Source organism: Bufo gargarizans, chromosome 8, assembly GCF_014858855.1.
Source record: "Bufo gargarizans isolate SCDJY-AF-19 chromosome 8, ASM1485885v1, whole genome shotgun sequence".
In the NCBI taxonomy this organism is placed as follows: domain Eukaryota; kingdom Metazoa; phylum Chordata; class Amphibia; order Anura; family Bufonidae; genus Bufo; species Bufo gargarizans.
In genome coordinates this window covers 92689406-92704838 of record NC_058087.1, presented here as the reverse complement: position 1 = coordinate 92704838, position 15433 = coordinate 92689406, and the positions used below count along the sequence as shown (strand labels likewise).

Below are 15433 nucleotides of genomic sequence, written 5' to 3'. Positions count from 1 at the left end.
TACTGCCCACCGCAGCAAGGGACAAAGCACACCAAAGCCAGCTCCAAGGAGTTCTTCAGGCAATGTGCTGACGACAAAACACAAGTGTTTTGCACTCTGTGCAAGCAGAGCCTGAAGCGAAGCATAAACGTTCTCAACCTGAGCACAACCTGCATGACCAGGCATCTAAGTGCAACGCACCAGCTGCAGTGGAGTAGACGCCTCAAAAACCAAAAAAGGTCTCTGGCTCCTCCTGCTTCCTCTTCTGCTGCAGTCTCGGCCTCTTCATTCACCTCGGGAGTGACAGTGCCACCTGCACCCCCTGCAAACAGAGGATCATCCAGCAACACCACCACCTAGGTCACCAAGCATCTCCACAATGTCCAATGGAAGCGTTCAGCTTTCCATTTCCCAAACACTGGAGCAGAAGAGGAAGTACCCCTCTACCCAGCCGCGATCCCTGGCCCGTATTGCCAGCATTTCAAAATTACTGGCCTTTGAAATGCTGTAATTTCGTCTGGTGGAGACGGAGAGTTTTAAAAGCCTTATGGCGGTGGTTGTCCTACAATACGTCATGCCCAGCCGCCACTACTTTTCCAGGCGAGCCATCCCTTCCCTGCACAACCAAGTGGGGGACAAAATCAGGTGTGCACTGCACAACACCATCTGTGGCAAGGTGCACCTCACTACGGATATGTGGACCAGTAAGCACGGTCAGGGACGTTATATCTCCATAACAGCACACTGGGTAAATGCTGTTGCGGCTGTGCCTGAGATGGCTAGCAGTTTGGCGCATGTCCTTCCACCACCAAGGAATGCAGGGTGCTTCAGTTTGCCTCCTGTTGCCTTCTCCTTCTACTCTGCTTTCTCATCCTCTAGCACCTCCTCATTCGGTCAGCGTAACAACTTAACCACCAACTTCAGCACAGCCAGGGTTAAACGACAGCAGGCAGGTTTAAAACGTATCTGTTTTGGGGGACAAACCCCACACCGTGCAGGAGCTGTGGACATGCCTTGAACAACAGACCGATGAGTGGTTTGGTGCCAGTCAGCCTCAAGCCCGGCTTGTTGGTGTGCGATAATGGGCGAAATCTCGTAGCAGCTCTGGGACTAGCCGGTTTGAAGCACATCCCCTGAATGGCGCATGTGCTGAATTTGGTGGTGCAGAGGTTCCTTAAAAATTACCCCGATATGTCAGAGCTGCTGCAGAAAGTGCGGACCGCCTGTGCGCGCTTTCGGCGTTCTCACCCTGCTGCTGCTCGACTGTCAGCAATGCAGCGTAAAGTTGGCTTTCCCGCTCACTGCCTCATATGCAACGTGCCCGCAAGGTGGAACTCCACCTTGCACATGCTGGCCAGACTGTGCGAGCAGCAGCAGGCGATAGTAGAGTTTCAGCTGCAGCATGCAAGGGGGAGTCGCTCTGCGGAACAGCACCACTTTACCACCAATGACTGGGCCTCCATGCGAGACCTGTGTTCTTTGTTGCACTGTTTTGAGTACTCCACCAAAATGGCCAGTGCCGATAACGCCGTTCTCAGCGTTACTATCCCACTTCTATGACTCCTTGAAAAAACACTGCTGACTATAATGGAAGAGGATGTGGCACAGGGGGAGGAGGAGGAAGAGGGATAATTTCGTAGGATTTCCAGCCAGTCATTCACAAGTTGCTCCGAGGGTGGATTCCTGCACCCACAGATGTCAGGTACACAATTGTCCAGCCAGGGCACAGTTCTGGAGGATGACGAGGTGGAGGATGAAGAGGAGGAGATGGAGGAGGAGGAGGAGGAACCTTGTTTACAGCAGGGTGGTACCCAGACCAGCTCATGGCCATCACTGGTGCGTGGCTGGGGGGATAAAGAGGACACAGACGATACACCTCCCATAGAGGACAGCTTTTCGTTGCCTCTGGGCAGCCTGGCACACATGAGCGATTACTTACTGCAGTGTCTCCGCAGCGAAAGCTTACATTCTAACTTGTGCTGATTAGTGGGTGGCCACGCTTCTGGATCCCTGTTACAAAGACAACATGCAGTCCTTAATTCCGTCACTGAAGCGTGATCGTAAGATGCGTGCGTACAAGTGCACGCTGGTAGACACCCTTCTGGTGGCATTCCCACCTGACAGCGGGGGCACAGTGGAAGGCGAAGGCAGAGGAAGATGTCGCCAATGCAGCTGGGGCACTGACAGCACCTCAGAAGGCAGGTTTAGCATGGCCAAAATGTGGAAATGCTTTGTCGGCACGCCACAACAACCAGCACCACTAGCTAATATGGAACGTCTTAGCAGGAGGCAGCATTTCAGAAACATTGTGGAGCAGTATGTGTGCGCACACCTACACGAACTGCATGACGGGTCTGCCCCCTTCAACTTCTGGGTCTCCAAATTGGGCACATAGCCTGAGCTTGCCCTTTATGCCTTGGAGGTTCTGGCCTGCCATGCAGCCAGTGTATTATCTGAATGTGTGTTTAGCACGGCAGGGGGTGTTATCACAGACAAGCGCAGCAGTCTGTCTACAGCCAATTTGGACAAGCTCACATTCATTAAAATGAACCAGGCATGTATCCCACAGGACTTGTCCGTGCCTTGTGCAGAATAGACATGTATACCGGCTTTAAGCAGCCATTGTTTTACTACAGTGCAATTGCTCATTCTTGTATTTTGGATATTTCAAACTCTTTTGGAGTATAACCTAATAAAAATAAAAAATAAATTAAAACCAGTGTTGGCTACCTCGTACTCCTCCACCTCTGCTTCCACCTACACCACTACGTCCACCACCTCCTCAAACTCCTACTCCATATGGACCTCCAACTTATATATCAATATTTTTTTTATTTATACGTATTTTATTTTATGTCAGTTCACAAATTTGTATGTTACATTTCCAGGTGAAATTCACCAATTTTTGCTATGATATACCACTGCTCTACCTAGTAGACAGGTTAAAAAAATTCACTAATTTGTATGTTGCATTTTCAGGTGAAAGTCATCCATTTTTGGCTGGGATATACCACTACTCTACCTAGTAGACAGGTTAAAACAAATCACAAATTTGTATGTTACATTTTCTGGTGAAATTCACCAATTTTTGGCTGTGATATACCACTGCTCTACCTAGTAGACAGGTTAATTAATTTCACAAACTTTTATGTTACATTCTTGGGTTGACATTTAAAATTTTTTGACGTGAATAAACCCCTGCTCTGCATAAGTGACAGGGACCGAAACTTTTAACAATAATCTGTTCCATTGGTGGGTGACATTAACTCATTTCTGCGATAAAAAAACCTCTGCTCTGCATAGGTGACAGGAACTTACATTTCTAAAATTCATCTTTAATTGTCCCTTTCCTTCGATCCTTCTACTTTAATAATTTGTCCCACATTTCCGCTTCATCCCATTGCAGCCATTGAACTCCCTTGGATGAGGTCTTCCTTTGTCACATTCCCTCTCTGGCGTGGAACCCTGATTCACAGATAACCGTGATCAACATGGTAGGCTCAGAAAAGAACATCGAAAGTTGATATAGAAAATATCAAATTGGATCATAGACGTCACAGGGGCACCTCTGCATGACAGAGGTGACAGGAACATAAATTTTAAAAAATCGTCTGTTACATTGTCAGGTGACATTTTACAAATTTTTCCTGATAGAAACCCCTCCTCTGCATAGGTGACAGGGAATAAAATTTCAGAAATTCTTTAATTGATGCGCGCCACATCCTTTCACTCAATGCTCAAACTTTAACAAGTGGTCTCACATATGCGCTTCAATAGTTTGTCCCACAATTCCACTCTATCATATTTAATTTGAAACAATTAACCTCCCTTGGATGTAGTCTCTCTTTCTCATGCTCCCTCACCCTGATTCGCCGATAACCGTGATCAACATGGTAGGCTCAGAAAAGAACATCGAAAATTGATAGAGAAGATATCCAAATGGATGGTGGACGTCACCGGGACGTGCGATCAGGCAGAAGTTATCTAGAGTCAACAAAGTGGCAGCAGGGCCTCTCCTGTCTAACGTTTCCTAATTCACTGGAGGGGGTTATCACAGGTTATATTTCCCAATGATTTGGGGTGTACCCCAATTAAAAATAAAAATAAAATTTTAACCCAAAAAGCAGTGTAGGCTACCTCATCCATTGCTGCTTCCACCTACACCGCCACATCCACCGCCTCCTCAACCTCCTACAACATATGGTCCTCGTCCTCCTAGATCAAGATTATTATTTTTTATTTTTACGTATTTTATGTTATTTAAAGTCATTTCCCTATCCACTTTTGTTTGCAGAGCACTTGCCATGCTCTTAATGACATTTTGATGCCATTTGTAGCCCTTTCCATTACATTTTTACAGCCATTTTAGTGCTCAAAAGTTTGGGTCCCTATTGACTTCAATCGGGTTCGAGGTCAAGTTCAGGTCAAGTTCGGGTCCCGAACTCAAACTTTTTTGTGATGGTCCGCCGAACCCGTCGAACCAGAACATCCAGGTGTCTGCTCAACTCTACATGTGTGGTCTGACTAGTGATTTGTAAAGTGGTAGGACTATGTTCTTATCACGGGCATCTATGCCCCTTTTGATGCAACCCATTATCTTATTGGCCTTGGCAGCAGCTGCTTGACACTTTTTTTCAGCCTAGTTTGCTGTTTATTAAAATTGTTAGATCCTTATCCATGTCAGTGTTACCAAGTGTTTTACCATTCAGTATTTACGGGTGACTTGCATTATTCCTTCCCATGTGTATACCTTTACATTTGTCAGTGTTAAACCTCATCTGCCACTTATCTGCCCAAGCCTCCAATCTATCCAGATCCCTCTTTAGCAGTATACTATGCTCTTCAGTGTAAATTACGTTACACAGTTTAGTGTCATCTGTGAAAATTGATATTTTACTATGCAAGCCTTCTACAAGATCAATAATAAATATATTGAAGAGAATAGGGCCCGATACTGACCCCTGAGGTACCCCAACTAGTGACAGTGACCCAATCTGAGTCTGTACCATTAATAACCACCCTCTGTTTTCTATTACTCAGCCAGTTACTTACCCACATACAGATGTTTTCTCCCAGTCCAAGCATTCTCATTGTATATACAAACCTTTTATGTGGTACAGTGTCAAATGCTTTGGAGAAGTCCAGATATACGACATCCATTGATACACCGCTGTCAAGCCTAGAACTTACCTCTTCATAGAAACTGATAAAATTAGTTTGGCATGACCGATCCCTCATGAAGCCATGCTGATATGGCGTTATCTGCTTATTTCCGTTGAGATGCTCTAAGATAGCATTCTCTTTACACAGATATAAGCCACTAAAGGCTTTTCAACATAGCACTTGCACTCCAAGAAAAAATTGCTGGAATGACAGAACTGTATAATGGCTATTTGGAACCCCAAATAATCTTTCCCTGCACTTGTGAATCGCTTTTCTAACTCTGTCCCTAGCACCGTCTGATGTCTCCCCCTGCACTAAGATGCTGTTAAATTATTTATTCTTTCCCTGCACTTATAAATCTTTTTTTCATTTTTTTTTTGTCACAATGAGGTTTTTCCTATTGCTGACCCTAGCACCTTCTCACGTCTGTCCTTGCACTCCGAACGTTGGAAAATGTCTGAATCCAAGATGGCCGCCATATTTATAAGGCTGTGACATCACAGGGCTGGCTGGTTGCTGATTGGCTGCATGCCTGGCATTATGGGTCATCCAGCCTTACCAGAGTTCCTTGCCCCATGTTCTCCCCACCATTTTAGGAAAAATTGCGATTCGTTATCACGAAGCACGAGGAAATTCCAATTCGTTGCGAATAGAAATTTTTCTGAAATTCGGATCGAATTCCACTTAGTCAGTTTCGATTCGCTCATCTCTACTAATCACCTATCCTGAGGATAATTCATGCATATCTTCTCCTGGATAACTCTGATAAGTCAATCAACATACAGTATATACATTTTTTATGTAAAATGTTAGAATGTAGACATATGATTTAATACTTACCATTTCATTATGATATGCAGATTGGTTTGTTGTATATCCGTAAGGAAGAAGAATATATTTTCCATAGTTGTGAACTGAAAGGTACATAAGCATACTGGACTTCACCTGCTCAAATAGTTTGACCACGCCTTTGGTTTCAAGTTCTGATGCAGCACTTGGACCACAGAATACATAACTTTCACAGTCAGCATCTGCTCCAACAGCTAAGGATTTAATTATAGTAAAAAACAATCAGGCATAAATATTTCATAAATCTGTCTTGTCTTTGTTATAAAAGCTTACCATAATTAACAAATTACACAGTATTGGAAGAAAGAATGGATGGATGCTAGGATGAAGCAGAGTGCTCTAAATAGAGACAACCTGCGTCCCCTGGATGTTGTTTTTAATAAATAAATTGTCCTGCTGGAGCTTACAACCCCAATCCTCTTTCTGCAGCCTGCATAGGAGGGCTGTGGATGCCAACAGGCTAGTGTCATGGTGGAGATCAGGATTTTCATGTCACCATTCCTTACAACTGGACTCTGCCACCTGTGGGTGGCAACCTGCTTACAATGGACAAGGTTTAGTTGTGGGTAGGAGGAGCAATGGGGGCTACATAAATTGGAGAAGGAGAGACTGGCCATCCATTGTACTTTGGAAAGGAGAGAGGAAATGAAAATGAAGAAATACATCCCAAAATGTATCACTCTGTTTCCCCTATGTACAGAAATATCCCCATTGTGGCCCTAATCTTATTGCAAGGTCCCAAATTAAAGGCTCAGTGTCTTTTTTATTAAGACAAAAACAAAAATGAGCAGAACAGTTTTCAGGATATAAAGAGACATCAGTTGATCAAACATTGGAAGATACAAGAAAGTATAGACAAAATGTGAATCAAATATACAAATAGAATAAGTATCTGTTGAATAGAGAGAGGTTGGTGTGAGGGGTATACGGGATATCTGCATAAATTCCAATCTGTATTATTATAATCCTAGACTGCAATGTACCAATTTGATTTGCTAGTTACCAATAATCCAAGATAGCAGGAGAAGGTATGATAATTCTAGTTATGGAAAGTAAGATAGTAGGCTTTACCAGTAGGCCAATAATAAGGTTAAATGAATTTACGATGGAAGGGGGGGGGGGACTATTTAAGCTGTAGTGTAAGAAATAATTATATAATATCAGTTTGGATTTCTAATCTGATATGGCTACATATGAAAAATCCTAAATTTCCCCCCAAGGGGACCAAATTGGAAGAGTTTGTGTTTTATTTTCCCATCTTGCTAGTTCTTCTAACTTGAAAATGAGATCAACCTTATGGACCCATTTTGGTTGGGTATTGGATTTCAAGATTGTAGGGATGAGAATTTGGGCAGCTGACAGTAGACATCTCACTAATATTAGTTTGAGTTTTGGGATACTGCCTGTAAATAAGTGTAATAAATATCTCAAGAGATAATGGAAGCGCAATACCCAGCATTTGTAAGACATGTATGATCTCTAAACAATATGGCACTATGTGGTGACACAACCACTGTAAGTGGAAATACATGCCTAAGTCTGTTCCACATCTACAGCAGTTAGGATTGTAATCTAGGTTATATTTATGTTGTGTAAGTGGGGTCAAATGCTACCTGGTGATCTTATAGCAACAATCTTGGATTCTAATTCATTTAGGTGAATTCCCAAGCTGCTAAGAAATGCAGTTCAGTAGTGGGGTGAGATAACTGCAGCTGTCTGTATGTTTTGGAAATAACTTTCTTTTGTGGGCGAGTTTAAGCCAGAATCATCTCCAACCACATCAGTGATCTTTGGTAGTCAGGAGCCCACAAAATAGTACTATATTTCTGTATAAATTTGTTATATAATAATCTATTTAGATGACTGCACTAAACAGAAGTTTTTAGTTCTTTCTAAATGGTAATTACGCCTACTTTTGTTAAAACATTAAGACCAGTTGAAAATATTTGCATATCTGCAGGAACTTTCACACTCACGCTATTTTTCTTTTTGTACTGGAATAGGCAACTAAACGCTTTCACCACAAATAACTGCAACAGCGAAGTACGTATATATTTCTCTTTTTGTACTGAAATAGGCCACTAAATGCTTTCAATACATATAACTGCAGAAGTGAACTGAGAATATATTTTTCTTTCTGTACTGAAATAGGCCACTAAACGCTTTCAACACATATAACTGCAGAAGTGAACTGAGAATATATAGAATAATATAGATTCAATAGGCCACTAAACACTTTCACCACAAAAAAACTGCACCAGTAAAGTGTGCATATTTTTTTCTTTTTGTAATGAAATAGACCACTAAATGCTTTCAACACATATAACTGCAGAAGTGAACTGAGAATATATTTTTCTTTTTGTGCTGAAATAAGCCACTAAATGCTTTCACCACATATAGCTGCAGAAGTGAACTGCGTATATATATATTTTTACTGAAATATGCCACTAAACGCTTTCACCACATGTAGCTGCAGAAGTGAACTGAGAATATATTTTTCATTTTGTACTGAAATAGGCCACTAAAGGCTTTCACCACAAATAACTGCAACAGTAAAGTGCACATATATATATATATATATATATATATATATTTTATTTTTTTTTGCAATGAAATGGGCCACTAAACTATTTCACCACAAATAACTGCAACAGTGAAGTACATATGTATTTTTATTTTTGTACTGAAATATGCCACTAAACGCTTTTCACACATAACTGCACCATTGAAATGCGTATGTATTTTTCTTTTTGTACTGAAATAGGCCACAAAAAGCTTTTACCACAAATAACTGCAACAGTGAAATGCGTATATATTTTTCTTTTTGCATTGAAATAGGCCACTAAACGCTTTCACTACATATGACTGCAGAAGTGAACAGAGAATATATTATTATTTTTGTACTGAAATAGGCCACTAAACACTTCTAACACAAATAACTGCAGAAGTGAACTTAGAATATATTTTTCTTTTTCTACTGAAATAGGCCACTAAATGCTTTCACCACATATAGCTGCAGAAGTGAACTGAGAATATATTTTTCATTTTCTAATGAAATATGCCACTAAACGCTTTCAACACATATAGCTGCAGAAGTGAACTGTGTATATATTTTTATTTTTACACACATATAAGCCACTAAAGTCTTTTCAACATAGCACTTGCACTCCAATAAAAAAATTGCTGGAATGACAGAACTGTATAATGGCTATTTGGAACCCCAAATAATCTTTCCCTGCACTTGTAAATAGCTTTTCTAGAACTGTTCCTAGAGCCTTCTGATTTCTCCCCCTGCACTAAGATGCTGTGAAATGATTTATCCTTTCCCTGCACTTATAAATCTTTTTTTCTGATTTTTTGTCACAATGAGGTTTTTCCTATTGCTGTCCCAAGCACCTTCTCATGTCTGTCCCTGCACTCCGAACACTGGAAAATGTTTGAATCCAAGATGGCCACTGTATTTATAGGGCTGTGACATCACAGGGCTGGCTGACTGCTGATTGGCTGCATGCCTGGAATTATGGGTCATCCCGCCTTACCAGAGTTCCTTGTCCAATGTCCTCACATGTGTAGACGCCACTCACCACTCCCTGATCTTCTTTAAGGCCCCTGCCTGCACTGTTCTGACTGCATACAGCATTAGGCTGTAGTAAGGGTAGGTGTGCACTACGTACATCTTCAGGTCAAAGTGCAGTGCGGGCCTAGAAGAAGACCAGGGAATGGTGAGTGCAGGAAGAGTACAAGCAGAAAAGTTAATTTATTTATTTTATGCTTGATCTAAGGTGTTTGAAAGTTTGGGGATCTGATATAGATTGGGGGTCTGATCTGAGGTCTGATAAAGTTTGTGCAGTCTGACCTGAGGTCTAATAAAGATTGGTGATCTGATTGGGGGGTCTGATCTGAAGTCTGAAAGCTTGTGGGTCTGATTTGGGGTACTTATGTTTATATAACTGAGACAGGTCAGATCCTTTCCAAGATGACACTGGAGGCTAGGCAAGAAAGAAAACTGGCCCAGTTCACACCACTGTTGTAGTCTGCCAGAAGTCCATTGGGTCAGGGAAGAGGGCATGTGCCAGAGATAGGACAGAGCCTAGGTAGGACTAAACCTGGGTATTGAGCTGGTAGTTCTCTGTTTGCTGATTACCATCCACCTGGCGCGACATGTGAAAAAACTGTTCCATCACATTGAGTAGACTAAGACTAAGACTGAGGTTGCTGTGGCTTCTGCTGCCTGTGGTGGGTGACCCTATGGAGGGCGGAGTGGGGCATCCCTTACAGACACGCTGGTGGCAGAAGTCTGCTCGTTAAAATCTGCGACAAGTTGCATATACAGTGTCATCTAGTTATAAAATAATTTGGCCTCCATTTCAACAGGAGGAAAACATTCCCCATTGTTACCTATAGCAAGAGTCTAAAAGCAAGGCTATCCAGTAAACATCACTGCTTCATGTGAAAGATACATTTGTCAGTACGTAAGCAAGCAAGCATACTGCTCGTCATTCTGCTCAGTGTGCCCGAGGAGCCAGTTCTTTCCGGCTCTGCCCCACACTGAGACAATTGGGTGTCCTGGCCAGTGCCAGGTACCCCCGAAACACTTTGTATTTTACCTGTGACAACTATTATACCTGTAATAAAGAAGAATTATTAATCCCAAGTTCCATTGGCATCGGATTCTTTGCGCCTGAAAGAGGAGCTATTTTTTTCCCATGTTGTTGCCTTAAAGGTTTGGGCACTCTCTTCACCAAGGATTTACTCCTACGGCAGCATATCTGGCCTCTGGTTCACACATTTTCTACATGGCTACAATAGAGTTGTGCCTATTTATAGCACAACCTCATAAGGTGAGCCTTCACTTTTTTGTCTGACATCCTTTGATTACTAAATGTACTACCCTATTTTGCGCTCTCTCGTGTCTACTTGCTTTTTTTCTCGACACGTCCACTGCTTTTCTGAATGAGAGTATAAGGCAGGGATGGCTTTTTGTGATAGAAAAAATGGTGGCTAGGTATTTTCCAGCAAGGCTGGGTGCACGCCATCAGCTCCTTGAAAGTAGCAGACTCTCCAAAATGATACAGCAGCGACTGTGCTGCCAGCAACCTGGCCAGGTAGGAATCAACCTTGTGCACCATTGAATTGCTCGGCATGTACAGTTGTTTCCTGACCATGCATTCTGTTATTAATGGCTGAACGCAGAGGAGGAGTCTGAGAGCAGTAACTGATGATGACGATGACACAGTACTGCATGTGGATGTGGCCTGACAAAAAATATAGGAGACTGTAAGAAAGAGGAAGCTGTTATTACACTAGCTGGTGGCCAGCTCTGTTTTCCCACTGGATCAGTTGATGCTGCTTCATGTGGTTCAATGGAGCGACAAGGCGGGGCCCTGTGTCTTTCATTTGGAACCCTTCCGTATTTCAGAAATTTTCCTAATGTACAGTGTCACACAAAGTGTGGAACGGTTTGCAAGTGGGTTTTTTGGAACTTAAAGACAGAGAGGCACAATTAAATGTCCTTCCCTTTTTACAAACACAGCTATTGACACTTTACTTTGGGAATAATTCAGTATCAATGCCAGTAACGGATTTTGGCCTTATGTGCATTCAAATACACAGATTCAGAAAAAAGCAGTCAAACTGCTATGAGATTATTCCCCACCCACATCAACACTTGCATCAACACGAATGAGTATGACCCCCCCCACACACACGCACACACACGCGCACACCAACATGGTCAGGAGATGCTTTGGTTGTAACTAGAGTTGAGCGGACACCTGGATGTTCGGGTTCGAGAAGTTTGGCCGAACTTCCCGAAAATGTTCGGGTTCGGGATCCGAACCCGATCCGAACTTCGTCCCGAACCCGAACCCCATTAAAGTTAATGGGGACCCGAACTTTTCGGCACTAAAAAGGCTGTAAAACAGCCCAGGAAAGGGCTAGAGGGCTGCAAAAGGCAGCAACATGTAGGTAAATCCCCTGCAAACAAATTTGGATAGGGAAATGAATTAAAATAAAAATTAAATAAATAAAAATTAACCAAAATCAATTGGACAGAGGTCCCATAGCAGAGAATCTGGCTTCACGTCACCCACCACTGGAACAGTCCATTCTCAGATATTTAGGCCCCGGCACCCAGGCAGAGGAGAGAGGTCCCGTAACAGAGAACCTGGCTTCATGTCAGCAGAGAATCAGTCTGCATGTCATAGCAGAGAATCAGGCTTCACGTCAGCCACCACTGCAACAGTTCATTGTCATAAATTTAGGCCCAGCACCCAGGCAGAGGAGAGAGGTCCCGTAACAGACAATCTGGCTTCATGTCAGCAGAGAATCAGTCTTCATGTCATAGCAGAGAATCAGTCTTCATGTCATAGCAGAGAATCAGGCTTCACGTCACCCACCACTGTAAGAGTCCATTTTCATAAATTTAGGCCCAGCAACCAGGCAGAGGAGAGAGGTCCCGTAACAGACAATCTGGCTTCATGTCAGCAGAGAATCAGTCTTCATATCATAGCAGATAATCAGGCTTCACGTCACCCACCACTGTAAGAGTCCATTTTCATAAATTTAGGCCCAGCACCCAGGCAGAGGAGAGAGGTCCCGTAACAGACAATCTGGCTTCATGTCAGCAGAGAATTAGTCTGCATGTCATAGCAGAGAATCAGGCTTCACGTCACCCACCACTGTAAGAGTCCATTTTCATAAATTTAGGCCCAGCACCCAGGCAGAGGAGAGAGGTCCCGTAACAGACAATCTGGCTTCATGTCAGCAGAGAATCAGTCTTCATATCATAGCAGAGAATCAGGCTTCACGTCACCCACCACTGTAAGAGTCCATTGGCATAAATTTAGGCCCAGCACACAGGCAGAGGAGAGAGGTCCCGTAACAGAGAATCTGGCTTCATGTCAGCAGAGAATCAGTCTGCATGTCATAGCAGAAAATCAGGCTTCACGTCAGCCACCACTGTAACAGTCCATTGTCATATATTTAGGCCCAGGCACCCAGGCAGAGGAGAGAGGTCCCGTAACAGAGAATCTGTCTTCATGTCAGCAGAGAATTAGTCTGCATGTCATAGCAGAGAATCAGGCTTCACGTCACCCAACATTGGAACAGTCCATTGGCATATATTTAGGCCCCGGCACCCAGACAGAGGAGAGGTTCATTCAACTTTGGGTAGCCTCGCAATATAATGGTAAAATGAAAATAAAAATAGAATTGAATGAGGAAGTGCCCTGGAGTCCAATAATATATGGTTAAGGGGAGGTAGTTAATGTCTAATCTGGACAAGGGACAGACAGGTCCTGTGGGATCCATGCCTGGTTCATTTTTATGAACGTCAGCTTGTCCACATTGGCTGTAGACAGGCGGCTGCGTTTGTCTGTAATGACGCCCCCTGCCGTGCTGAATACATGTTCAGACAAAACGCTGGCCGCCGGGCAGGCCAGCACCTCCAAGGCATAAAAGGCTAGCTCTGGCCACGTGGACAATTTAGAGACCCAGAAGTTGAATGGGGCCGAACCATCAGTCAGTACGTGGAGGGGTGTGCAGACGTACTGTTCCACCATGTTAGTGAAATGTTGCCTCCTGCTAACACGTTGCGTATCAGGTGGTGGTGCAGTTAGCTGTGGCGTGTTGACAAAAGTTTTCCACATCTCTGCCATGCTAACCCTGCCCTCAGAGGAGCTGGCCGTGACACAGCTGCCTTGGCGACCTCTTGCTCCTCCTCTGCCTTGGCCTTGGGCTTCCACTTGTTCCCCTGTGACATTTGGGAATGCTCTCAGTAGCGCGTCTACCAACGTGCGCTTGTACTCACGCATCTTCCTATCACGCACCAGTGCAGGAAGTAAGGTGGGCACATTGTCTTTGTAGCGTGGATCCAGCAGGGTGGCAACCCAGTAGTCCGCACAGGTTAAAATGTGGGCAACTCTGCTGTCGTTGCGCAGGCACTGCAGCATGTAGTCGCTCATGTGTGCCAGGCTGCCCAGGGGTAAGGACAAGCTGTCCTCTGTGGGAGGCGTATCGTCTTTCCCCCCAGCCACGCACCAGTGATGGACCCGAGCTGCGTTGGGTGCCACCCCGCTGTGACCATGCTTCATCCTCATCCTCCTCCACCTCCTCGTCCTCCTCGTCCTCCAGTAGTGGGCCCTGGCTGGCCACATTTGTACCTGGCCTCTACTGTTGCCAAAAACCTCCCTCTGAGTCACTTCGAAGAGACTGGCCTGAAAGTGCTAAAAATGACTCTTCCTCCTCCTCCTCCTACTCCTCCTCCTCCTCCTGGGCCACCTCCTGTTCCATCATCGCCCTAAGTGTTTTCTCAAGGAGACATAGAAGTGGTATTGTAACGCTGATAACGGCGTCAACGCCACTGGCCATGTTGGTGGAGTACTCGAAACAGCGCAACAGGGCACACAGGTCTCGCATGGAGGCCCAGTCATTAGTGGTGAAGTGGTGCTGTTCTGTAGTGCGACTGACCCGTGCGTGCTGCAGCTGAAACTCCACTATGGCCTGCTGCTGCTCGCACAGTCTGTCCAGCATGTGCAAGGTGGAGTTCCACCTGGTGGGCACGTCGCATATGAGGCGGTGAGCGGGAAGGCCGAAGTTACGCTGTAGCGCAGACAGGCGAGCAGCAGCAGGATGTGAACGCCGGAAGCGCGAACAGACGGCCCGCACTTTATGCAGCAGCTCTGACATGTCGGGGTAGTTGTGAATGAACTTCTGCACCACCAAATTCAGCACATGCGCCAAGCAAGGGATGTGCGTCAAATTGGCTAGTCCCAGAGCTGCAACGAGATTTCGCCCATTATCACACACCACCAGGCCGGGCTTGAGGCTCACCGGCAGCAACCACTCGTCGGTCTGTTGTTCTATACCCCGCCACAACTCCTGTGCGGTGTGGGGCCTGTCCCCCAAACATATGAGTTTCAGAATGGCCTGCTGACGTTTACCCCGGGCTGTGCTGAAGTTGGTGGTGAAGGTGTGCGGCTGACTGGATGAGCAGGTGGAAGAAGAGGAGGAGGAAGCCGAGAAGGAGGAGGTGGCAACAGGAGGCAAAGAATGTTGCCCTGCGATCCTTGGCGGCGGAAGGACGTGCGCTAAACAGCTCTCCGCCTGGGGCCCAGCTGCCACTACATTTACCCAGTGTGCAGTTAGGGAGATATAGCGTCCCTGGCCGTGCTTACTGGTCCACGTATCTGTGGTTAGGTGAACCTTGCTACAGATGGCGTTGCGCAGTGCACACTTGATTTTATCGGATACTTGGTTGTGCAGGGAAGGCACGGCTCTCTTGGAGAAGTAGTGGCGGCTGGGAACAACATACTGTGGGACAGCAAGCGACATGAGCTGTTTGAAGCTGTCTGTGTCCACCAGCCTAAATGACAGCATTTCATAGGCCAGTAGTTTAGAAATGCTGGCATTCAGGGCCAGGGATCGAGGGTGGCTAGGTGGG

General features: G+C 44.8%; 1 protein-coding gene across 1 annotated transcript in view; it reads right to left on the bottom strand.

The window, feature by feature from the left end:
- LOC122945408 (carboxypeptidase O-like) overlaps window positions 1–15433 on the bottom strand; it is a 158895-nt gene that overhangs the window by 32717 nt on the left and 110745 nt on the right. Inside the window, exon 9 of the mRNA XM_044304478.1 lies at window positions 5983–6185. Coding sequence (XP_044160413.1) covers window positions 5983–6185 — 203 coding nt within the window. The remainder of the gene's footprint in view (window positions 1–5982; window positions 6186–15433) is intronic.